The 23,444-nt window shown below is 53.0% G+C and overlaps 1 protein-coding gene across 11 annotated transcripts in view; it reads left to right on the top strand.

The window, feature by feature from the left end:
• The window catches only part of PLEKHA7 (pleckstrin homology domain containing A7), a 203,595-nt gene that overhangs the window by 153,642 nt on the left and 26,509 nt on the right, over window positions 1–23,444 (top strand). For 8 of the 11 annotated variants that reach the window (XM_084771585.1, XM_084771584.1, XM_084771579.1 and 5 more), the window contains 5 exons: window positions 3,687–4,151; window positions 11,042–11,564; window positions 12,320–12,406; window positions 12,988–13,107; window positions 15,249–15,302. In XM_084771585.1, the coding sequence (XP_084627711.1) occupies window positions 3,687–4,151; window positions 11,042–11,564; window positions 12,320–12,406; window positions 12,988–13,107; window positions 15,249–15,302 (1,249 nt within the window). The remainder of the gene's footprint in view (window positions 1–3,686; window positions 4,152–11,041; window positions 11,565–12,319; window positions 12,407–12,987; window positions 13,108–15,248; window positions 15,303–23,444) is intronic. The other 3 variants (XM_084771588.1, XM_084771586.1, XM_084771589.1) reach the window with 1 other exon arrangement.

The following is a 23,444-nucleotide window of genomic DNA, read 5'->3' as shown; positions in this document are numbered from 1 at the left end:
GGAAAGGGGTGGGAAGCAGCCACTTTGTTTGAGGGATCAGGAAAGGCCTCTGTGAGCTGAGGGCTGTGGAGGTGAGGACTTGTTAGTACCAGGAAGGCAGATGTACACACCTGGGCAGGAGCGTAGGCAGGGCTGATGGATGACTCGGTGAGTGAAAGAGCTTGCTATGCAAGCCTGACCAGAGTTGATCCCCAATGCCCATGTCATGAGCGGGGAGGCAGCTAGATGCTGCTGCATGGGTCTGCACTTCACTGTCACCACCTTGGAAACACTCAGCCCGTTTAGTACCTGGCAAGGAGTAAGTGTTCACTTAAAGGCGTGGCCGTTTGGCTGGCTGGGCTGCCTGTGGGCTGCTTGGATAGACCTGGCATCAGGGTGGCAAGAGGGTTCAGCGGAGGCACTCACTTCCCTTCACACCTGAGTTCGAGTCCTCGGGGCCCGCGTGGTCAGAGGAGAGAACCAACTCCAGCAAACTCTCCTTTGCCCTCCCCACCTGCACAGCTGTGCAGTGCCCCCCAAAGTCCCCCTCCCAAAACTGCTTTTGAAAAAAGTTGGAATGACAGCATGTGACATGAACACAGCTCTGGGATCGTGTGTAAGGAACCCACTTCTCAGGAGTGGCCCTCCTTTGAGCCCTCTGCACTCTGGTTGGCCTTGCAGACTCCGTTCACCTGGGTCATGTGCGGGTGGACAGGCCTTCCAGAGGTATTTGATAAACAACCCCTTTCTATCTCAGTGCCTGCAGATCTAGGAGGCAGATCTGATGGCGTTGGAGCCCTGCGTGTCACTGGTGCAAGATGACTTCACTTTCTTCACTGAAGGTGACATGGGCTCCAGCCTGTAGGTGTGTGTTGTTAACAGGGAGAGGTGTGCTTTACTCCGGCTCTGTCTTGTAAGCAGTGAGTGCACAGTCAGCACCCCATTGTCACTTCCCGCCCCTTCCATTAGAGAAACTGTGTTGTAAGTAACCCCAGATGTGAGTGTTCTCAGCCTCTCCAGGCATGTCACATCTGACCTGACAGTGTTGTTGCAGAGATAAGGGATGGGACTTGTCAAGTTCCTGGCACACAGTAGGACCTTGTGCATGTGTGGCAATGGCAGCATCGGCCTTAAAAACATATATGACGCTGGCAGAGACCTTGTGGAGTTGTCAACCCATACAACTTCACAAGGGAGTTTGTCACATGCCACTGTGATGCAAGAGGCAGCTGGATTGTTGGGTGTATTTTGTGACTCACTGCGGAGAGCGGCTGAAGGCAGTTGAGTGTCCTTAGCACAGCTGGGTCCTCTGTTGCTAATTCTAGTAAAGAAGAGCCTGTTGAAGAGGGGCCAGGGGCTGCTCTGTTTAACTCAGAGGGAGGGAAGATGTGCTCTTGTCTCCACCGCTCTCTCTCGGTGTCCCCGCTGCCCTTGATGTCCCCACCGCCCTCGGTGTCCCCACTGCCCTCGGTGTCTCCACTGCTCTCGGCAGCTCCTGCCTCAGTGATAAGCACTAACCAGAGCTAAGGAATGTGTCTGCCACCTTCCAGGTACCCCAGGATTTTGTACAAAGCTGTAGTTGGGGCCCAAGGTGGGCCCCCAATTTGAACTCACCTGCTTCTGAGATTGGGGATCAGTGTTCAGTACGTCAGCGGCAGCCGTCAGGAAGGTTGTACCATCTTAGCTCTGGGCACCTGTGGTCTGGTGGCCAGCCCTCTGAATGCCTCGGTCATCCATAATGAGGGCGTGCTAGACCTCTTCCTACCCTTGCGCTAAACTGATCCGGGCAGGTTTCTCCTGATTTGAGAAGTCATGTGGTATTGTTGGGAATATTGGGAGACAGGGAGAAAATTTTGTTTTTGTTCATCATTTGCTTGCTTGCTTTAAAGCCCCTAGTTTAGTAAATTGTTAGATGTTGAAGCTGGGTAAAGCTAGGGAGCAGGGAAGCCATGAGGATAAGGAGCTTCATAACCCCAAGTCTTAGGGTGAGAAGAATGCCACATAGTGGGCAGACCCTGCTCTCTCAGCCACTCTCTAGATGTTTACACTGCAGGGAATTCTGGCATTCATCCAAGTACAAGAAGGAATTGCCCCATCAAATTGATTTCCAGAAGTATTTGTACATGTGGTAGGGTCTATCCTCCTTTGTACATGCACAATAAAACCCAATATTTACCATTATAAAATTAGCTCTAAAATGAGAAGAGACCAGCAAACTCCATGAGTTGAGCGTTAGCAGCATCCCCCTCAGTTTAATGCATACGTGATAGTAGCATGTTTGTCTGACCACTTATCTTTGTTGTAGCGTACATAATAAGACACATTTGCTTGGAGACTGGAGATAAAGCCCGGTTGGTAGAATGCTTGTCTAGAAGGCATAAACCATGGCTTTAAGCCTTACATTAGCATAGAACAGATCTGTCACCCCAGAACCTGGGAGGTAGAGGCAAGCCTTCCTCGGTTACATAGGCGTCTGAGGGGGGCCTGGGGTTCGTAAGACTCCTGCTCCTCCCCCCTCATTCCACGCTGGAATGAGCACTTGGCAGTGTAAGAGCACATGAAAGCCTAGAACAACTGTGACTGGACCAGGAATGACCCAGAAGGCAGCTGGGCTTTCATCAGCTCAGAGGTAGCTGTGGAGCATAACAAGTAAGGAAGAGACATGGCAGTGAGGACAACGGAGGCTGCTGAGGGGATCCACTGAGCAGGAGGCGAGGAGTAGTAGGGAGGTCAGACTGCCCAGATGTTCTGTGGAGCTTACCTCGAGACCGTAACATTTATTCTGTATGTCCGTCTGAGTATAGGTGTGTGGGTGTGCATGTGGCGGCCATGGGACAGTTTCCTGGACTTGACTCTTTCCCATCCTAGAGAAGTCACTGGAACATTGACAGTGTTGAGTGTGACTGCCACCCACAGTTAGGCCCACACACAACGAGAAGCAGCCCAGTGCCGGGAGCTGCATTTTTCCTGTCCTCTAGACTAGCTTGAATCTGCGCTCACCCTGGAGAGCTGAGGTTTGGGGTGGTTACAGGGCTCTGGTCGCCACGGTATGAGTGCAGCAGTGTTCTGCTGTGTGCTCCCAGATCCGAGTGGAGACGGCCCTGGCTAAGCCATCACAGAAGCCATGCATCAGAAGGGCAGGAGTGTCTCGCCCTGGGGCACACAGCTAGACTGTGTCCCCTCCGCATTCCTGCTCACTTGTCCACCTGCGCCTGCGTGAGCTCCTCTGACCCCAGTGAACCCTGGCTCTGTCTTGAGTGATGGGGCTACATACAGAACTAGGTTAAGACCTGTCCCTGGGAAGAGCCCTGCCCCGTCACAGACCTGTCCCTGGGAAGAGCCCTGCCCCGTCACAGAGCCCCTCCTCTAGCCTCAGGTCACACCGTTAGTTGTCACCAGCACTTCTTCTCAAAGTTGCCAGCTTTGTGAGTTGCGGTGAGGGCCACAGATGGAAAGACAGGAGGTGGCAGAAGCCAGAGTGTGTGGCTCTGCAGTGGCAGTTTCAGTGTGGTGATGGTGTCAGGGTGGGTCCCATCGTACGCTGAGGGAGGGTGTCAAGGGAGGGTGTCTGGAGGAGGTGGTATTTAAGCCAGGTTCCCACAGCAGTAGATAGGACTGAGCATGGCGTCGGGGTACCACAGATGAGTATGGAATGTTCTGGGGAGTCTTGGCTGGGCTGCGGGCTGAATATGTTGTTGCCATTACAGGGACATGGACAAGGTGGAGCGTCGGGCCATGCCACAGGCCAACCACGCCGAGGCCTGTCAAGAATGTGGCCACGTGGGACCTGGGCACTCCAGAGATTGTCCTCGTGGAGGCTGTGAGGACTCCTTTGGCTTCGACAGGAGGGAGCAGGAGGAGGAACACTTCCGCCCTCAAAAAGACCCGCTGGAGGGCAGGCGGGACCGGAGCAAGGCCAGGTCCCCGTACTTGACAGCTGAGGAGGATGCCTTGTTTGTGGATCTACCTGGTGGACCCCGAGGCCAGCAAGCACAGCCGCAGCGGGTCGAGAAGAATGGGGTGCCACCCTATGGCCCAGGAGAACAGAATGGGACCAGTGGGTACCAGCGGACTGGTCCTCCCAGGGCCAACCCAGAGAAACACAGCCAGAGGAGGCCGGGCCTGGGCCAGGCCGAGCACTGGGCGAAGACTCAGAAGGGGGATGGCAGGAGGTCAGTCCTGGTGTTGCGGTGCCACTGATGGGCGTGGTAACGGGGTGGGGTGGGGAGGGGTGTGTGGGGGGTAACTGCTGCCATTTCCCCAGTTCCCGCACTGCTGACTAAGCTCATTACCTCTATGTGAATACCCTTAACAGCCCTCCAGGGAGGAGGCTGTAGCTCTAACTTACAGACCAGAGGGATGGGCTTAGAGAAGGGAAGCAGCCTGCCGAGGACACACACATCAGTGGCAAGGCTGGAGGTAAAAGTGTGGTCTGTGGGCCTCTGCCCACCAGGAGGACACAGAAATGGCCAGCAGCATCAGAAACGGACCCACTTTACCCTGCTGCCCCTCTGCTCCTGAGAAGTCTCTGTAGACTCCTGAGAGCAGCAAGACCCAGCTGGCACTCTTCAGATGCCTAGGGGAGGGGGAACCCGGGCAGGAGCCCAGGCACTGTGGGCACACGTCCTGTCAGTGGGCACAGGCTCACTGGAAAAAAAATGTTAATTTATATGCATGGGTGTTTCGCCTGAGTATATGTCTGTCTGCCTGATATGTGGCCACAGAGGCCAAAAGAGGGCATTGCGTCCCCTAGAACTCAAGTTACAAAACACTACCGTGTGGATGCTGGGAGCCAAGCCTGAGTCCTCTGCAGGAGCAGCAAGTGCTCTTAACAGCCAAGCCAGCTTTCTAGACCCTTTTCTTCCTTTCTTTTCCTTTTTTGGACAGGGTTTCACTATGTAGCGCTGGTTGACCTGGATCTCCCAGAGCTCCCCCTGTCCCTGCCTTCCCGGGTATGGGGAGGAAGGATGTGCGTGCCACACCAAGCCGGAACTAGTTTCACATTTTAAGTCTGAAGGCAGTAGACTGTAGGAGTCAAGGAGCCACTTGGCCAGTGAGAGCCTTCCGTGGAAGAAAGAACTTGGAAAAACCCAGACAACTGACATTCTAACTTGTCGTCAGTGAAGTATGTCTCTGACAGCCCACAGGCCAGCAAACACAATGTCCCGCCCTGCAGGAGGCATGGGGGTGGCACGCGTCAGGGCAGCACATGTCAGGGCGGCATGTGTCAGGGTAAGGGGTCAGCAGGGACTGAGGCCTGATGGTGCTGGCGTTCCTCCGAGTGTGAGTAGAGCAGTTTGCTGGCCTTCCATGTGAAGGCGGAGCCCAGGGGAGGAAGCTGATCTTAATGGGCTAGAGAGTGAGTCGCAGTGGGTCAGTCCTGAAGTGAGTTCTGAAAGCGAGTGTAGAGACGAAAGCACTTCAGCCCCCACGGTTGCACCATGGCCTTATTCATTCATTCATTCATTCATTCATTTATTGTACATACCGTGTTCTGCCTGCACTCCAGAATAGGGCATCAGATCTCATTACAGATGGTTCTGAGCCACCATGTGGTTGCTGGGAATTGAACTCAGGACCTCTGGAACAACAGTCAGTGCTCTTGACCTCTGAGCCATCTCTCCAGCCCCTGCACCATGTCTTAAAAGGACTGCATCCAGCAGTCCTGGATATTTGCCCTTAATAATTTGTGTAGCCGGCACATGTCTGTAATCTGGCTGAAAGTTCCAGAACAGTCTGTTACACACACACATTCTCTCTCTCTCTCTCTCTCTGTCTCTCGCTCTCTCTCTCTGTCTCTCTCTCTCTCTCGCTCACACATACACACTCATTTACACACTCATACACATACTTATATATAAGTATATGATAATTTCATGTAATAAGTGACAAATGGATCTGGCTACTTCATAAAGGAACTTCCTCATTTTCTATTTGAAAATACAGAGAGCCGGGCGGTGGTGTTGCACACCTTTAATCCCAGCACTCTGGAGGCAGAGGCAAGTAGATCTCTGTGAGTCCGAGGCCAGCCTGGTCTATAAAGAGAGTTCCAGGATAGCCAAGGTTACACAGAGAAACTCTGTCTTGAAAAACAAAACAAAAGAAAGAAATAAAATACAGAGAGAGGGGCCAGGCGTGGTGGCGCATGCCTTTAATCCCAGAGGCAGAGGCAGGTGAATCACTGTGAGTTCAAGGCCAGCCTGATCTACAAAGCTGAGTCCAGGACAGCCAAGGCTACACAGAGAGATCCTGTCACGAGAAAAAAAAAACAAAAAACAAAAAACAAAAACCAAAAGAAAATACAGAGAAAGAAGCAGCCAGCTATGTCTACTTTGTGTATCATAAACTGACGCTGACCTCATTGTCACTGGACACAGTGCACAGTGGCATTGGAAGGAAGCTGTTTAGACTGCTTTGGTCCACACGGGAAACTATTTCTAACTTCTCCCTGTATTTTGAGATATATCTATATTGCATCTCCGATCACTTAACTCTGTTGGAATGAGGTTAGTGAGAGTCTCACACACCCTTAGCGTCCTAGTATGTTCTGTAAGCTTGTTTTTGAAATTCTAGCCTTCCATTTCCACCTGCACCCAGTGTTTAAAGGGAAGTGTACTTACAGAATAAAAGGGCGGGGTGGAGCCGGGATTAAAAGCAGACCTGAGAGAACGCAGTCGGGAACGAGAAGCCTGCGTGACTGGTGTGGAAGCGAGGCTGAGGGAGTTCTGCAGCGAACATGGGTGGTCACAGAGGTCAGTCTGGAGCCTCTCCCTCAGGATATCCTGTTTAACTTTTCTGTTCTTCGAGCCACAGAGCAGGTAAGAGAGTAGGAGTTCCTGACGCCTACTGTGTAAGGCCAGGTTGGACACTTCTCTGTTGTGAGGGGAGAGCTGCCCCAGGAACACCCACCTGCTTCTGGGGCCTGTCATGTCCCTCCCTCCGTCTGCCAGTTAATTATTGTAGTTTGGCTGCAGGAGCCAGAGGTCACTGTCACACTAGTATCTGAAGTCACCTCAGATGCAGACAGTGCATATGTGGAAAGCGTGGACTGAGGATGGCCCAGGGTTTGGGGCAGTGGCAGGGGTGGGGGCTGGGAGGCTGTGTGACCATCTAAACATGGAGGGCAGGTATTGTACCCAGGCTGTAGAGACAGACTACAGGGGCTTGGCTGGGACATACTTTACATACTTCATGTTTTGCTTCAGGCAGAATAAACAATGGTTAGAAAGTCCTGGCCTCCAGGGAGCCCCACCCCTGCTCCAGCCACCACATCTGAGGATTTGGGGGCTGCCACCACATCAGACACGGACTTTGAGAAAATGAAAAGTCTGCCACCTACTGGCAAGCAGGCACACTTGCATGCTAGACAGGTTTAGGGTAAAGAGCTTAAAATTACCTCAGCTGAATGACAAGAAACTGTTAAAGGGAAGCTGCCATACTTGGTGGCACCTATTTCTACTTGTCACAACAGTCTAGTCAGAGTTTTTCATTGTCCACATTATACAGAAAGAGAAGGGAGGCTAGGTCAGGAAAGACACAGACCTGGGCTCAGGCAGATACAAGCGATTTAATAGGCCACTAAAATAGCACTTTTCAACTTTCAGGGCTGTTTAAACAGGGCAGATGTACTCTGCCTAGAGGTTATTATTCATAGGTCTAGTGGGGTTCAAAAACCTACATTTTGAAACTATATTTTAGATAGGGTCTTGACGTCAGACTGGCTTCTAGTCTGTTTATGCTGTACCCGGAGTTGAACCCACAGCTTTGTGCATGCTAGGCAAGAACTCTTAGCAACTGAGCTATATCCCTAGACCTTTGCTTAAGGCCATTTTTAGATTTATTTTGGTTTATGTCTGAATGTTTTGCCTGCTTGTGTGCCATGTGTTTTCCTGCCGTCTGCAGGGGTCAGAAAAGAGAGGCAGAGTCCCTGGAACTGGAGTTAACGCACAGTTGTGAGCCACCTGAGAACTGAGCCCAGGTCTTTGCAAGAGCAGCTAGTGGGCGACGGCGTCTCCTCAGCTTTTATGTTTAACCAAAGAGTGATAAGTATAGCGCAGCTGACAAGACTGTTTCCTGTGCAAGCCTGAGAACCTGAGTTCAGGCCCTCAGCACCCTCATAAAAGCCAGGTTGCTCATCCATACCAGGCAACCCCAGTGTTAGGGAGCTCACTAGCCAGCTAGCTTAGTCAGGGCCAGCAGGGATGCTGTCGTCTCGGGAGCAGGCAGAGAGTGTTAGAGCAGAATACTAATGTCCTCCTCTCTCTCTCTCTCTCTCTCTCTCTCTCTCTCTCTCACACACACACACACACACACACACACACACACACACACAGTCATGCACGCTCCAACACATGTGTGCACGCACACACATCCTTATACTCATGCATGTAAAAAAGGTAATAGTTATATGTTGATGAAATAGGTGGGACGTTTTTGGCATATGCATACATCGTGAAGTTGTTGAAAGAAATTAATTGGTTCTCATCGCCTCAGCCACATGTTCTTTGTGTGTGTGGTGAGAGTAACCAGCGTCTCCTGTGAGCAGCTCTGAAGTATATATTATTACCAGCTGTGCTCACCATGTGGGACAGTGGGGCTCTGATAATGCTGCTTGGTCCAGCCGAAACTCTGCACGTGCTGGCCAGTATGCCCCTCTTCATTTCTGCCGTATCCAGGTCTGGTAAGCACAGCTTTACTCTTTGCCTCTCCGCGTCCCACGTAGAAGTGACAGTGTACAGTGTCTGGCTTAATTCAGGAAGGCCTCAGGTGGTGCTGGTGCTGCCTCTGCTGCCTCCCTTGACCACAGCTGGAGTTTGTGTGAGCTCAGAGCAGTGTCTGGCACACAGTGGTGCACTGTGTGTAGTTTGCTGTGTGAAGTTGATAAGGCAGAATCAGGACTTGAACTCAGGCTTCTGTAACCCAGAACCTGTCCTCTTTACAACACCGCACTTCCTTGCAGATTAGGCTAAAAAGGCAAACAAACAAACAACAGAATAAATGAATAAATTGTGTGTGTGTGAGAGAGAGGAGAAGGAGAGCGCGCGCACGCACGTGAGCGGGCACACAGGTGTGAGCCGTGCACACACAGCAGTCAGAAGACAGCTTTTGAGAGTCGGTTCTCTCCTGCCACTGTGGGGTCTGATTATCAGGCCTGCTTGGCCAGCATTTTTACCTACTAAGCCATCTCACTGGCCATAAGCATTAACAGCTTTTATATTACGTTATGAATGTTTTGCCCGCATGTATGCTGCATCATCTTGTGTGCCTGGTGCCTATGGAAGTGAGAAGGAGTTGTCTCTTCTGGAACTAGAGTTACAAATAGTTCTGAGTCTTTTGTGGGTGCTGGGAATTGAACCTGGATCCTCTGGAAAATCAACAAATATGCTGACAGCTAAGCCATCTCTCCAACCCTTAAAGACTTCCTTTTTTTTTTAAGGCAAGGTTTCCTGTACCATAGGATGGCCTAGAACTTACTATGCAGCTGAGGATGACCTTGAACTTCTGGTCCTCCTGTTGTACCTCCCTGTTGGGATTGTAGGTGATGTATACCACCACACCTGGCTGGGATTTTAATCTTTAGAAAAATTCCCATATTTTGTTTCTTGCTGATACATTTTTTTTCTTCTGTCTCAGGAAATAGGATAACTAGCGGTAGCACTTTTCAGTCATGTCTGCCTTTTTTTAGGACTTTCTCAGACCATGGACCGTGTGACACGTGACACATTTCTGTTCTTTAAGACTGTTAAGCTTGTCTGGGGAAGAGATGTCATAGAAATATGAAAAGTCACATCAGCACAGGACCTTGGGAAAGCTCCACACTGCAACACGTAGTAGGCACACTGCAGGCTGTGGCCGCTGGGAGAGCGTGGGCCACTGTCCCGGAGAGTGAGCAGCAGCTGTGGCCACCGGGAGAGCGTGGGTCACTGTCCCGGAGAGTGGGCAGCAGCTGTGGCCCCCGGGAGAGCGTGGGTCACTGTCCCGGAGAGTGGGCAGCAGCTGTGGCCCCCGGGAGAGCGTGGGTCACTGTCCCGGAGAGTGGGCAGCAGCTGTGGCCCCCGGGAGAGCGTGGGCCACTGTCCCGGAGAGTGGGCAGGACTCAGATACACAGGGCCCGGAAGCATGAGTACAGGGGGAGGAAGCACAGTGCAGTGAGGACCAGAGGGAAGCAGACACTGGTGAAGGGCCTCTGGCTCTCGGCCGTGGACGATGCACTTTTCCTTAGTGACCTCATTAGCTCTCAGAACCCCTGGATGAGGCAGTAACACTACCTCACGTACAGGTAGGGAAACTGAGGCTCAGAGCAGTCAGTAAGCCTCCTGTGGTCACATGACCAGTATGTGGTAGAATTCAGGTTCAGCTACACCCTACTGTTGCTTTTTGCACAATGAGAAGTTACTGTGGTGGGAGCTTCCTGGTGGACAACAAATGTGGGGTGCTCATGGGGGCGGTGCGCAGTGAGGATGATCCTCCATCACTCGCACCCTAGGCTGCTGGCCCACCTTAGCCTGGTCTCGGCCCTGGAAGCAGCAGTGAGAAAACAGCCGGACCTCAGGGGAGGTTGTAGTCAGATATTAGAAAGCCTTGAGTACCAGGCTAAGGGCTTAAAGGGAGTGAGGAGGTTTGGGGGCCCCCTGGGGAGATCAGAATTGGTGACCGTGTACAGGAGACACATTAGGAGGCTTCTCAGAGTTGTGCGCAGGAGGGAAGGAACCGGTGTCTGCAGAAGGATAGCAAAGGAAAGGGCCTCTTCCTCCGCATTCTAGCCATTTTCTTCCTGATCTCCAAGGGTCGGTGCTAGGCTCCCAGGCAGAAGGGGGGCCTCTCACCCCAGAGAACTGCGAGGCCTTTCCAGACCCACACACACTGTCACTGACAACTGGTAAGAGAGGAGAGGCAATTGAATCACCCTGTACCAGGAGAGATGGGCAAGGAAACCTTGTGGTGGTCCTGGCTGTCAGAGAAAACTGCTTCTGCGGTCTCCCCAACAAGATGACCTTGTCGATTTCCTTAGCTGTGTTGCCTTGTGTGGTGGCCTGACCTGCCCTCTCTCTCTCTCCCTCAGCCTGCCCTTAGACCAGACACTTCCTCGCCAGGGAAGCAGCCAGCCCCTGACCTTCCCAGAACACTACCAGACTCTTCCCAAGAACACTAGACATCTTTCTGGGAGCTCTTCACCCCCTCCCCGGAACCTGCCCAGCGACTACAAGTACGCACAGGACCGAGCCAGCCACCTGAAGATGTCCAGTGAGGAGCGTCGGGCGCACAGAGACGGTACCGTGTGGCAGCTGTATGAGTGGCAGCAGAGGCAGCAGTTCCGTCATGGCAGTCCCACAGCGCCCATAGGAGCCGGCTCCCCAGAGTTCACCGAGCAGGGCCGCAGCCGGAGCCTGCTGGAGGTGCCCCGCTCCATCTCCGTGCCTCCTTCGCCTTCTGACATACCTCCTGTGGGACCTCCAAGGCCCTTCCCACCCCGGCGGCCACATACACCAGCAGAAAGGGTCACAGTGAAGCCACCTGACCAGAGGAGGAGTGTGGACATGTCACTGGGGGGCTCTCCCAGGAAGGCGCGGGGTCATGCCATCAAGGTGGGGCCTGGGAACTTCTGCCAGGTGACTGGGGTCTGGACAGTCAGTCAGTGGCCTCCTGGCAGCCTACAAGGCAGGGAAAGGTGTTAGTGTTCAGTCAGTTTGCTTTCCTATAACAGCCCAGCTGAGGCTTAACTCTCCAGGGGCCTTTCAGTTAGATGTGCTGTGCCCAGGGAGGATGGTGCTGTGCCCAGTGAGGATGGTGCTGTGCCCAGTGAGGATGGTGCTGTGCCCAGTGAGGAGGGTGCTGTGCCCAGTGAGGAGGGTGCTGTGCCCAGTGAGGATGGTGCTGTGCCCAGTGAGGATGGTGGTGTGCCCAGTGAGGATGGTGCTGCGCCCAGTGAGGATGGTGCTGTGCCCAGTGAGGATGGTGCTGTGCCCAGTGAGGATGGTGCTGTGCCCAGTGAGGATGGTAGTGTGCCCAGTGAGGATGGTGCTGTGCCCAGTGAGGATGGTAGTGTGCCCAGTGAGGGTGGTGCTGTGCCCAGTGAGGATGGTGCTGTGCCCAGTGAGGATGGTGCTGTGCCCAGTGAGGGTGGTGCTGTGCCCAGTGAGGGTGGTGCTGTGCCCAGGGAGGATGGTGCTGTGCCCAGTGAGGATGGTGCTGTGCCCAGTGAGGATGGTGCTGTGTCCATTTTGGAGACAAGGCACGTTGGGCTTAGAAAGGTGGAAGGGCACAGGGTAGGTGGTCCAGGCAGTGAGTGGCTGAGGTCCCCTTGCCTGGCTCCAGTCTGGCTTTTCCTCTTCTGTCACAGAACACCTCCCACGTGGACCGGCGTTCCATGCCTTCTATGGGCTATATGACCCACACCGTCAGCGCTCCCAGCTTACATGGCAAGTCGGTAAGCAGGCCTTCTCTTTCCTCTCCAGGTAATTGATGTCCTGTAGGGTTAGGGTACAAGACCCGAGCCCATAACATTTCCTCCCTCAGAGCCAATCAATTGCAGCCCACAGGGCAGCTTCCAGCCCCTTCTTGGTAACTAGAGACAGACCTGGTGGTGGCTCACTCAGGCTTTGTAGCAGGCCCTCCAAAGACTGAGGAAAGTGGAGGAGACTGCTGGCCTGGCCCTTTCTTTGTTTTGCCAGAAATATAGTCTAGCTACCTGTTCTCTCCTTTGGCACTTCCTGTTCTCTCCTTTGGCACCTCCCTTTCTTCCCTGGCCTTCAGTGTGATTGGCTAATTCTCCTTTCGAAGCACTGGCATCTTTCTGGGTGGAGCTGAGCTGGTGGCTTCTGAGAAAACAGCTTCCTGTGCCCTATGCTGGCGGTGCCTTTACTTGCCCTGATGATAGAGCCAGTGTGATCATTGCCTAGTAGTGTCACATCGGTGCCATCCTGGCGTGGGTGAAGAGTGTAACTGCAGCGGTGTGCCCTGCGGTGTGCCCTGCGGTGGCTGACTCCCCATGTGTCTACACACCCGCAGCTGGAAGAGCTCTCGCTGCTGCTCAGCCGGTTGCAGCGGCACCAGTCCAAGTTGGCCAGCGTGCGAAATTTCGCCGTGGGCCAGTTACTGCACCACTACTTGACCTTTCCTGCCTGCCAGGTCAGCGCTGGTGGGCCCTCCTGGGCCAGGCAGGGATGGCCTGCCGCCTGTGTTCCCCTTCGTGCCGTGCCCTGGTTTGTCTCGCTGGCTGGCTCTCTCCCCCTCCCCTTGCCTGTTTGCTTCTGGGTGTGGCAGCCAGTGACTGTGGGCAGTGGTGGAGCCCCTCCCCTCTGGCGAGGTGGAGGGGCTGCATGGGGTGCGACACACCTGGATCTCGCTTCTTGGGCTGTGCAGGGTGGTTACCAGGCTGGTGCGTGGTCGTCTTGTCTCAGAGCTCTGCCCTGTCAGCCTTGCCACTCATTGAGGACACATGTGGGTCAGCCTGGAGGGCCGGGCAGGGAACCTCCACTTACAGAGCAGCCCTCACGTCTTGCCGTTAGCTTTGTGGGGGCCTGCATGGGTTGGGTGGGATCGACGTAGCATCATGGGACAAGAGGACCCTGAGGGCCAGCACCTCGCTGCTGTGTCTCACCAAGAGCACGCAGGCGGGAGCCAGAGTCCCAGGTCTACCTGGGTCAGAGTTTTAAACAGCATCAGGGCCTTGAGCTTGGCATCCAGGTGCCCTGCGATCGCCCAGGGAGTTGTGCTCTTGGGCTCCTGAAGCTGCTAAAGGAAGTGGACTCTTTTCCTGCCAAGCTGTCCCTGGGCAGCCCTGGTTCAGTCACATAAGCCTGGTCTTTCCACATGACACAGAGCCAGGCAGAGGACAGATGAGGGGGCTGGGGTTGTCACTTTCCTTCCCTGACCCCTTTTAGCAAGACCCGAAGGACTCAGGAAATGTAATTAGAAAAGGGAGTGTAAAAGAGGACATGTTTAAAACAAGTAATCAAACAACCGAGCAGATGGCTCAGTGGTTGAAGAGCTTGCCACACAAGGGACTGAAACCCTGTAAAGGCTGGGTGGGTGTGGTGGGTGTGGCCATCTTCTTGTGCTTCTACCCCAGAGCAAGCTGGCTAGGAAGACTGCGTCAGTGAGGTCTGGGTGACTGTCGCCCTACCTTATACATAAGGTCGGGGAGCAATGGCATGCTCACACATGCCCCCCATATGCAAAAACATATAGACAAACATGCTACCATGCACAGACACGTGCGCGTGCACACACACACATACACACACACACACACCAAAAAAAGGGAAAAGGAAAAAGTCATGCCGTTCTCCAGCTTTCTTTTCTCGCCTGTTCAGAGTGTGCAGGGGTGGGGACTTGGTGAGGCGGGATCGGGAAGGAGACAGTACAGGGAAAGAAAGAAGCCCGTGCAGGCTATAGCATGCCTTAAAGACCAGCGTCCACGCCGAAGGCACCGTGTGAACTTCTTGTGTGTATGTAGGTGACTGAGCTGTCCCCGTCCCCACCCTTGGCGTGTCCAGCTGGCCGCCCTCAGTCCACCAAGAGCACAGTGTCTGGGCCGTTATTCTAAAGCTCCTGCAAATCCTCTGCCTCAGCTGGCTTCTGCAATCTGCCAAACAGAGTGTGGCTTGTGGGGAGCCTTATTCTCAGTAATTACACCGAAGAGCTTGGTAGACCACGAGAGACATCAGGAACCCCTACACTAGCTCCTAATATGGCGGCTTTGACTTCTTACTGAGCAAAAAGAGCAAAGTTTCCAGGGAACTTCCAGCAGCTGCTCCTTACCCTCCTGGAGACTGAAGTCACCCTGGGACCTCCTGCCCAGCGAGGTCCTCTCTGCCTCTTCTAGTCACCCATCCGCATCACTTGCGGTCTTGTTACTTCACGCGTGTGAGACAGCCCAGTCCAAAGGTTTGCTCCCGAGACTTGGAGCAGTGGTGTCGGTGAGATCCTAGCTTTGGGTGTGGCGAGTGCCCTTCCAGGCAGATCTCATGGTTCTGCCTCAGGAGCCCAGTGTCTGGCTCATCTGTTCTTCTGCTCTCACCCTCTTGTTGGGTCCTCCCCGTCAAACCACGGTGGGTGCAGGGATGAGCTGGCTGTCCCCACAGTGACCCACAAGCTCTGCCATGCTGGCAGAGGGCTCTGTGCTTCCTCCATGGCCTGCTGTGTTGGTCCGCTGTGGTCCTGTGTCTCCAGAGTTATGTAATGTGAACGGCCTACTTGATAAGACCCAGATGATTCCAGTCCTAATGCTTGTAACCCTGTGTTTTCCGTCTCTGCTTCCTTGGAAGGCTGACGACACCTACCTCCAGCTGAAGAAGGACCTGGAGTACCTGGATCTAAAGGTGGGTGGAGACGGTGCTCCGTGCTGAGGAGTGCTGCTCCCGCACAGGACCCAGGCTCAGTTCCCAGCACCCACCTCGGCAGCTCACTGCCGCCTGCTAACTCTATTCTAGAGCATTTGATTCCCTTAGACCTCCACAGACACACCCATGCCCACGGAGCACATAAGCTCACACACGTGTGTGTGCACGCACGCACACACACACACACACACACACACACACACACACAACTAAATAAAGGTAATACATCTTTAAAGACAGTGGCTCAGGACCCCACCGTCCATGGACACTCATCATTCTGAGAGTCTTACTTGCTGCAGCCCAGCACTCCTACTCCAGACCCTAAGTGAAAACTCTTGTCTGAGTCAGGAGAACTTGATTGCTTATGTTCTGACTCTCACGGAGTTCTTCGTAAGCTGTGTGCTGAGGTTTCAGGCTTAGAGCTTGGGCGTCATGGTTTTGATCCTTTGTTAGAGCCAGAGGTTCCTGGGACACCACCATTGGTCAGAGCCTCTGCTGCTGGTGGGAATGTGCTTGGCTCAGAGGGAACGGCTGGTGTGTTTTCTGCCACAGGTGGCTTGGTGGGTCCTTTGGGTTCACTGTTGCCAGAGCGCATTCCACGTAGAGTCATGGGGCTGTAGGGCCTGCCAGCAGCCTGTCCCTCTAGAGCTGAGGTGCCTATTGCTACTTAAAGCTCAAGCTCTTGACTCGGCCATCACAGCAGAGCAGAAAGGGCCCAAAGAAAGATGCTTCCAACTTGCCACGGCCCAGCAAGCTCCCTCTGGGCACAGCCCGCCTCATGCTGGAGCTGCGGAGCAGACTGGAGAAGCGTAGCTTTAGTCAGCGCAGGGAAGGAGGACCATGTTTGTCTACACTGCACTGGGTGCCTGGCTCAAGACATTTCTGATACAAGATCTTCCCCCAGCCTCTCTGGCTCAGTGGTAAATGCTAGAACCTAAGTGGGGGTTTCCCCACGCCAACAGGTCTCCACAGCCTTTGGTTAGATCGCTCCTAGCTCACTTATGCATCTGTTAAGCACTTGCTGTATGTCTGGCCCTATAGAAGATGGCAGGTACAAAAGAAAAACTGAGGCCCTCATCTTAAGAAATTTGTGCATAGTGTGGATTGGGGAAAGAAAATATTCTCAAATGATAGTGCATATTGTAACCATACAAAGATCTGTTTGGCTCACTTCTGAGCTGGAGTTGTGAGAGTTCCTATAGACCATGAGAAAGACTTCTGAGGGTGGGGAACATGTGAACAGAGCTTTGAGGAGTCCTGGTGCAGAGTAGCTGTGATGATGTGGGTGAGGATAGGACCAGAGTAAGCCAGACAGAGCGGGGTGCAGTGCTGAGATTACAGAGTAAACCAGGCAGAGGTGGATGCAGTGCAGAGATTACAGAGTAAGACAGACAGAGGGTAAGACAGACAGAGGTGGGTGCAGTGCTGAGATTACAGAGTAAGCCAGACAGCAGGGTGCAGTGCTGAGATTACAGAGTGAGACAGACAGAGGTGGGTGCAGTGCAGAGATTACAGAGTAAGACAGAGTGGGGTACAGTACAGAGATTACAGAGTAAGACAGAGTAGGGTGCAGTGTAGAGTTTACAGAGTAAGCCAGACAGAGCGGGGTGCAGTGCTGAGATTACAGAGTAAGCCAGGCAGAGGTGGGTACGGTGCAGAGATTACAGAGTAAGACAGAATGGGGTGCAGTACAGAGATTACAGAGTAAAACAGCAGGGTGCAGTGCAGAGATGACAGAGTGAGACAGACAGAGTTGGGTGCAGTGCAGAGATGACAGAGTGAGACAGACAGAGGTGGGTGCAGTGCAGAGATGACAGAGTGAGACAGACAGAGGTGGGTGCAGTGCAGAGATTACAGAGTAAAACAGACAGAGGTGGGTGCAGTGCAGAGATTACAGAGTGAGACAGACAGAGGTGGGTGCAGTGCAGAGATGACAGAGTGAGACAGACAGAGGTGGGTGCAGTGCAGAGATGACAGAGTGAGACAGACAGAGGTGGGTGCAGTGCAGAGATGACAGAGTGAGACAGACAGAGGTGGGTGCAGTGCAGAGATTACAGAGTGAGACAGACAGAGGTGGGTGCAGTGCAGAGATGACAGAGTGAGACAGACAGAGGTGGGTGCAGTGCAGAGATGACAGAGTGAGACAGACAGAGGTGGTGCAGTGCAGAGATTACAGAGTGAGACAGACAGAGGTGGGTGCAGTGCAGAGATTACAGAGTGAGACAGACAGAGGTGGGTGCAGTGCAGAGATGACAGAGTGAGACAGACAGAGGTGGGTGCAGTGCAGAGATGACAGAGTGAGACAGACAGAGGTGGGTGCAGTGCAGAGATGACAGAGTGAGACAGACAGAGGTGGGTGCAGTGCAGAGATTACAGAGTGAGACATACAGAGGTGGGTGCAGTGCAGAGATTACAGAGTGAGACAGACAGAGGTGGGTGCAGTGCAGAGATTACAGAGTAAGACAGACAGAGCAGGGTGCGGTGCAGAGATTACAGAGTAAGACAGACAGAGGTGGGTGCAGTGCAGAGATTACAGAGTGAGACAGACAAAGGTGGATGCAGTGCAGAGATTACAGAGTGAGACAGACAGAGGTGGATGCAGTGCAGAGATTACAGAGTGAGACAGACAGAGGTGGGTGCAGTGCAGAGATTACAGAGTGAGACAGACAGAGGTGGGTGCAGTGCTGAGATTACAGAGTGAGACAGACAGAGGTGGGTGCAGTGCAGGGATGACAGAGTGAGACAGACAGAGGTGGGTGCAGTGCAGGGATGACAGAGTGAGACAGACAGAGGTGGGTGCAGTGCTGAGATTACAGAGTGAGACAGACAGAGGTGGGGACAGTGCAGAGATTACAGAGTGAGACAGAGCAGGGTGCAGTGCAGAGATTACAGAGTGAGACAGACAGAGGTGGGGACAGTGCAGAGATTACAGAGTGAGACAGAGCAGGGTGCAGTGCAGAGATTACAGAGTGAGACAGACAGAGGTGGGGACAGTGCAGAGATTACAGAGTGAGACAGAGGTGGGGACAGTGCAGAGATTACAGAGTAAGACAGAGCAGGGTGCAGTGCAGAGATTACAGAGTGAGACAGACAGAGGTGGGTGCAGTGCAGAGATTACAGAGTAAGACAGAGCAGGGTGCAGTGCAGAGATTACAGAGTGAGACAGACAGAGGTGGGTGCAGTGCAGAGATTACAGAGTGAGACAGACAGAGGTGGGTGCAGTGCAGAGATTACAGAGTGAGACAGACAGAGGTGGGTGCAGTGCAGAGATTACAGAGTGAGACAGACAGAGGTGGGTGCAGTGCAGAGATTACAGAGCGAGACAGACAGAGGTGGGTGCAGTGCAGAGATTACAGAGCGAGACAGACAGAGGTGGGTGCAGTGCAGAGATGACAGAGCGAGACAGACAGAGGTGGGTGCAGTGCAGAGATTACAGAGTGAGACAGACAGAGGTGGGTGCAGTGCAGAGATTACAGAGTGAGACAGACAGAGGTGGGTGCAGTGCAGAGATGACAGAGTGAGACAGACAGAGGTGGGTGCAGTGCAGAGATGACAGAGTGAGACAGACAGAGGTGGGTGCAGTGCAGAGATGACAGAGTGAGACAGACAGAGGTGGGTGCAGTGCAGAGATGACAGAGTGAGACAGACAGAGGTGGGTGCAGTGCAGAGATGACAGAGTGAGACAGACAGAGGTGGGTGCAGTGCAGAGAATACAGAGTGAGACAGACAGAGGTGGGTGCAGTGCAGAGATTACAGAGTGAGACAGACAGAGGTGGGTGCAGTGCAGATTACAGAGTGAGGCAAGCGGGGTGCAGTGCTGAGATTACAGAGTGAGACAGACAGAGGTGGGTGCAGTGCAGAGATGACAGAGTGAGACAGACAGAGGTGGGTGCAGTGCAGAGATTACAGAGTGAGACAGACAGAGGTGGGTGCAGTGCAGAGATTACAGAGTGAGACAGACAGAGGTGGGTGCAGTGCAGAGATTACAGAGTGAGACAGACAGAGGTGGGGACAGTGCAGAGATTACAGAGTGAGACAGAGCAGGGTGCAGTGCAGAGATTACAGAGTGAGACAGAGAGGTGGGTGCAGTGCAGAGATTACAGAGTGAGACAGACAGAGGTGGGTGCAGTGCAGAGATTACAGAGTGAGACAGACAGAGGTGGGGACAGTGCAGAGATTACAGAGTGAGACAGAGGTGGGTGCAGTGCAGAGATTACAGAGTAAGACAGAGCAGGGTGCAGTGCAGAGATTACAGAGTGAGACAGAGAGGTGGGTGCAGTGCAGAGATGACAGAGTGAGACAGACAGAGGTGGGTGCAGTGCAGAGATTACAGAGTGAGACAGACAGAGGTGGGTGCAGTGCAGAGATTACAGAGTGAGACAGACAGAGGTGGGTGCAGTGCAGAGATTACAGAGTGAGACAGAGGTGGGTGCAGTGCAGAGATGACAGAGTGAGACAGACAGAGGTGGGTGCAGTGCAGAGATGACAGAGTGAGACAGACAGAGGTGGGTGCAGTGCAGAGATGACAGAGTGAGACAGACAGAGGTGGGTGCAGTGCAGAGATGACAGAGTGAGACAGACAGAGGTGGGTGCAGTGCAGAGATGACAGAGTGAGACAGACAGAGGTGGGTGCAGTGCAGAGATGACAGAGTGAGACAGACAGAGGTGGGTGCAGTGCAGAGAATACAGAGTGAGACAGACAGAGGTGGGTGCAGTGCAGAGATGACAGAGTGAGACAGACAGAGGTGGGTGCAGTGCAGAGAATACAGAGTGAGACAGACAGAGGTGGGTGCAGTGCAGAGATTACAGAGTGAGACAGACAGAGGTGGGTGCAGTGCAGATTACAGAGTGAGGCAAGCGGGGTGCAGTGCTGAGATTACAGAGTGAGACAGACAGAGGTGGGTGCAGTGCAGAGATGACAGAGTGAGACAGACAGAGGTGGATGCAGTGCAGAGATTACAGAGTGAGACAGACAGAGGTGGGTGCAGTGCAGAGATTACAGAGTGAGACAGACAGAGGTGGGTGCAGTGCAGAGATTACAGAGTGAGACAGACAGAGGTGGGGACAGTGCAGAGATTACAGAGTGAGACAGAGCAGGGTGCAGTGCAGAGATTACAGAGTGAGACAGAGAGGTGGGTGCAGTGCAGAGATTACAGAGTGAGACAGACAGAGGTGGGTGCAGTGCAGAGATGACAGAGTGAGACAGACAGAGGTGGGTGCAGTGCAGAGAATACAGAGTGAGACAGACAGAGGTGAGTGCAGTGCAGAGATTACAGAGTGAGACAGACAGAGGTGGGTGCAGTGCAGATTACAGAGTGAGGCAAGCAGGGTGCAGTGCTGAGATTACAGAGTAAGCTAGGCAGAGCGAGGTGCAGTGCTGAGATTAGAGCCGTGGAGCGAGTTGACTCCTGATTCTGTCCTAGGCCTTAGGAGGGAACGGAGGCTCAAGGCTTCAGAGCAGGAGGTCCTGTTGTCCTGACTCCAACTAAAGCTGAGTGGTGCCCGCCCATAGAAAGTGTTTTGTTTACTTGATCGTATTCCCGTGCACAGTAGCCCTATAAAGGAGGTAAATTACTGTCTCAAGACCACACTGGAAACAGAAATTTGAGTCCGTAGCTTACTCTAAAGCTCACGTTCATGTTAATCCTGCCTTTCATAACACGTCATTTGCGCTGCTGTTGTCCCAAAGGCATTAAACTTTTGAGGGGCCAGGCTTGGTGTAGGATGGGCAGTAAGTAGATTTGATGGGCTAGCAAGGCAAGTTGCAATCTGGGGGTGTTTTCCTAGCTAGGAGTTCTGTCGCCCAAGCAGGCATTCTGCATGCTGACATTGCTGTCATAGAACAGCTTAGCTTGTCGCCAGATTTTTACTATTAAGCTCTTCTCAGGAAACAACTGGTTTCCAGAAGAGCCTCTTCTGCAGCGGGGAGAGGCTTGCCTCTGCAGCTGCCCATGTGACAGGAGAGAGGCTGCCTGTGGAGTATTGATCGGAAAGGCCAGTGTGCTTTCATGGCTTCCACCGAGGCGGGGACCTGCTCTGCTCTACACAGACACAGCTAGGATATAGTGGATTCCTAGAGGAGGCGCCCACTGCAGGACCTAGAGCCCAGGGTAGAGGGCCTATGCGTGATTGTGTTTACAGATGTTCAGAGCCTAAGTCTAAAAGTGTTATCCCAATTTCCACTGTCAGAGGTGGCAATCCAGGGGGCTAAGCGCACGTCACTGCTCTGCCCACCTGGATACGCTGATGTCTCCTTCACCTTTGAACTCAGGCTCCCTTCTTCCCTCAGCATCTCTGTGGAACAAGGGAGGATTTTCATAGTGGTAAGAGTGCCTGTGAGAAGATTCATGGCGCCAGTGCAGTGACAGGGAGTTAGGGACAGTTTGGGAGAAATGGAAACAGGCTGTAAAGCTCTGGGGTGTCACCATGTGTTTCCTGTGGCTCTAAAGAAGGTTAAGCTGAGCCAAGGGCAGCTACAGGCAGACAGGGTTCTGTTGGTAGAAGTGCTCTTCTGAAGGGCTTCCTCTACGGTGGTGAATGTCCTCTCGCGGGGCCACATGGACTGGACTCCAAGACCTGTTGGTCTGTGGATCCTATGACACACTTCTCAGAATGTCTTTGAGCTGAGGGGGATGTGGGTGTAGGGATTGCAGGCAGAGACAGCACACAAAGAGGTCCGCACACCTAGGAAAGTGGATGCACTTGAGTGAGCCCTGAAGACCACCCTGGGCATGGGAGACAAGCTCTGCCCCTCTAGGGCCAACTTCCTCTCTGTATGGTGGGGTAGCTTGAACCTCCAGCCTCACGTATGGTAGGACAAGCACCCTACCACTGAGCCATATTCAACTATGTCACCAAATCTCTTTATACTTTTTTTTCTCTTTATACTTTTTAAGACAAAGCCTTACTATTAATAAATTCTCAGGCTAGCATTGAGTTCACTTTGTAGGCTAGCTTTGAACTTGCACCAGCCCCTCAGGTAGCTGGGGTAATTGGCCTGTTGAGTCACTGCCAAGGTCCAGTGTGTGTGTGTGTGTGTGTGTGTGTGTGTGTGTGTGTGTGTGTGTGTGTTGCTAGGGGTACAACCCAGGGCCTGTGCTTGCTGGACAGGTGCTCTTCCATTGCTATATCCGCAGCCCTAGAGTGAGCTTCTCCAATATTTCTCCCGCCTATATCTGAGCTGCTGATCCCCTCACTCTGCTGAGTTGACATAGATTCTTTCATGTTCTTGTCCCGCCAAGGGTCCAGGGCCCACCACCCCTCTGATCAGCTAGCTGACAGTTTCCTGAGTTTGGGTGGTGATTTCTCTAGCACCTTGCACAGGTTTTCCTCAGGTGAATAGCACTGCGTGGGGCCAGGTGAGCGGGTCAGGCACCTCTTAGGAGACGCTCTTAGCCAACATGTTTGGCGTAGTGCTTGCTTCTTTGGCCTTTCTCTTGGTGATGCCAGGGTCAAAAGGACTGAGCAGTGATGACACGTCTGCTCTGCCTGGCAGTGTCTGGGCACTCGGTTCACTTGTGTTTCAGTTCTCACAGTAACCCTGAGGAATAGGAATGACTGTCCCTAGCCTGTTAACCAAGAGCCCATGTCTGAGAGAGGTTAAGGAAATTCTGCAGAGTCCCATGGCGGGGACTGACGTCAGCACCAAGTTTGTTGCCTTTGGAAATTCTGCTTCCCTGATCCTGCACTCTGTTGACTGGCTTAAAAGAGTGGGCTGTGGCGGAATTGCTGTCATCCATAGCATTTTTAAAAATTATTGTTTTAAATTGCATCTCACCGTGTTACCTAGGCTGGTCTCAGATAATTAGGTTCAAGTGACGTTCCTGGACTGTGTGTGCTTGCCTATCTATGCTCCTGGTTGAGTTATTTTTGTACAGCCGTGAAACACTCAGATGAGGTTGCCTGCTCAGGTGATGTTTTTGTAGACGCAGAAGGTTGCCTTCAACCCCAGGGAGTCCCTTGTCACTGAAGAGGAGTGTGCCATTGTTGGCTTCACATCTGTAGCACCGTGGGCTCTCTGACAGTTTGAGCCTGAGCTCAGGGCTTGTCTGTTTCCAAAGTCAGCTTCTGGGGCAGTTTTTTTAGGTTGTTATCTGGGGCATCGACTATTTATAGAACATC

Source organism: Acomys minous (assembly GCF_964271855.1).
Source record: "Acomys minous genome assembly, chromosome: 2".
In the NCBI taxonomy this organism is placed as follows: domain Eukaryota; kingdom Metazoa; phylum Chordata; class Mammalia; order Rodentia; family Muridae; genus Acomys; species Acomys minous.
This window is presented reverse-complemented; position numbering and strand designations above follow the sequence as displayed.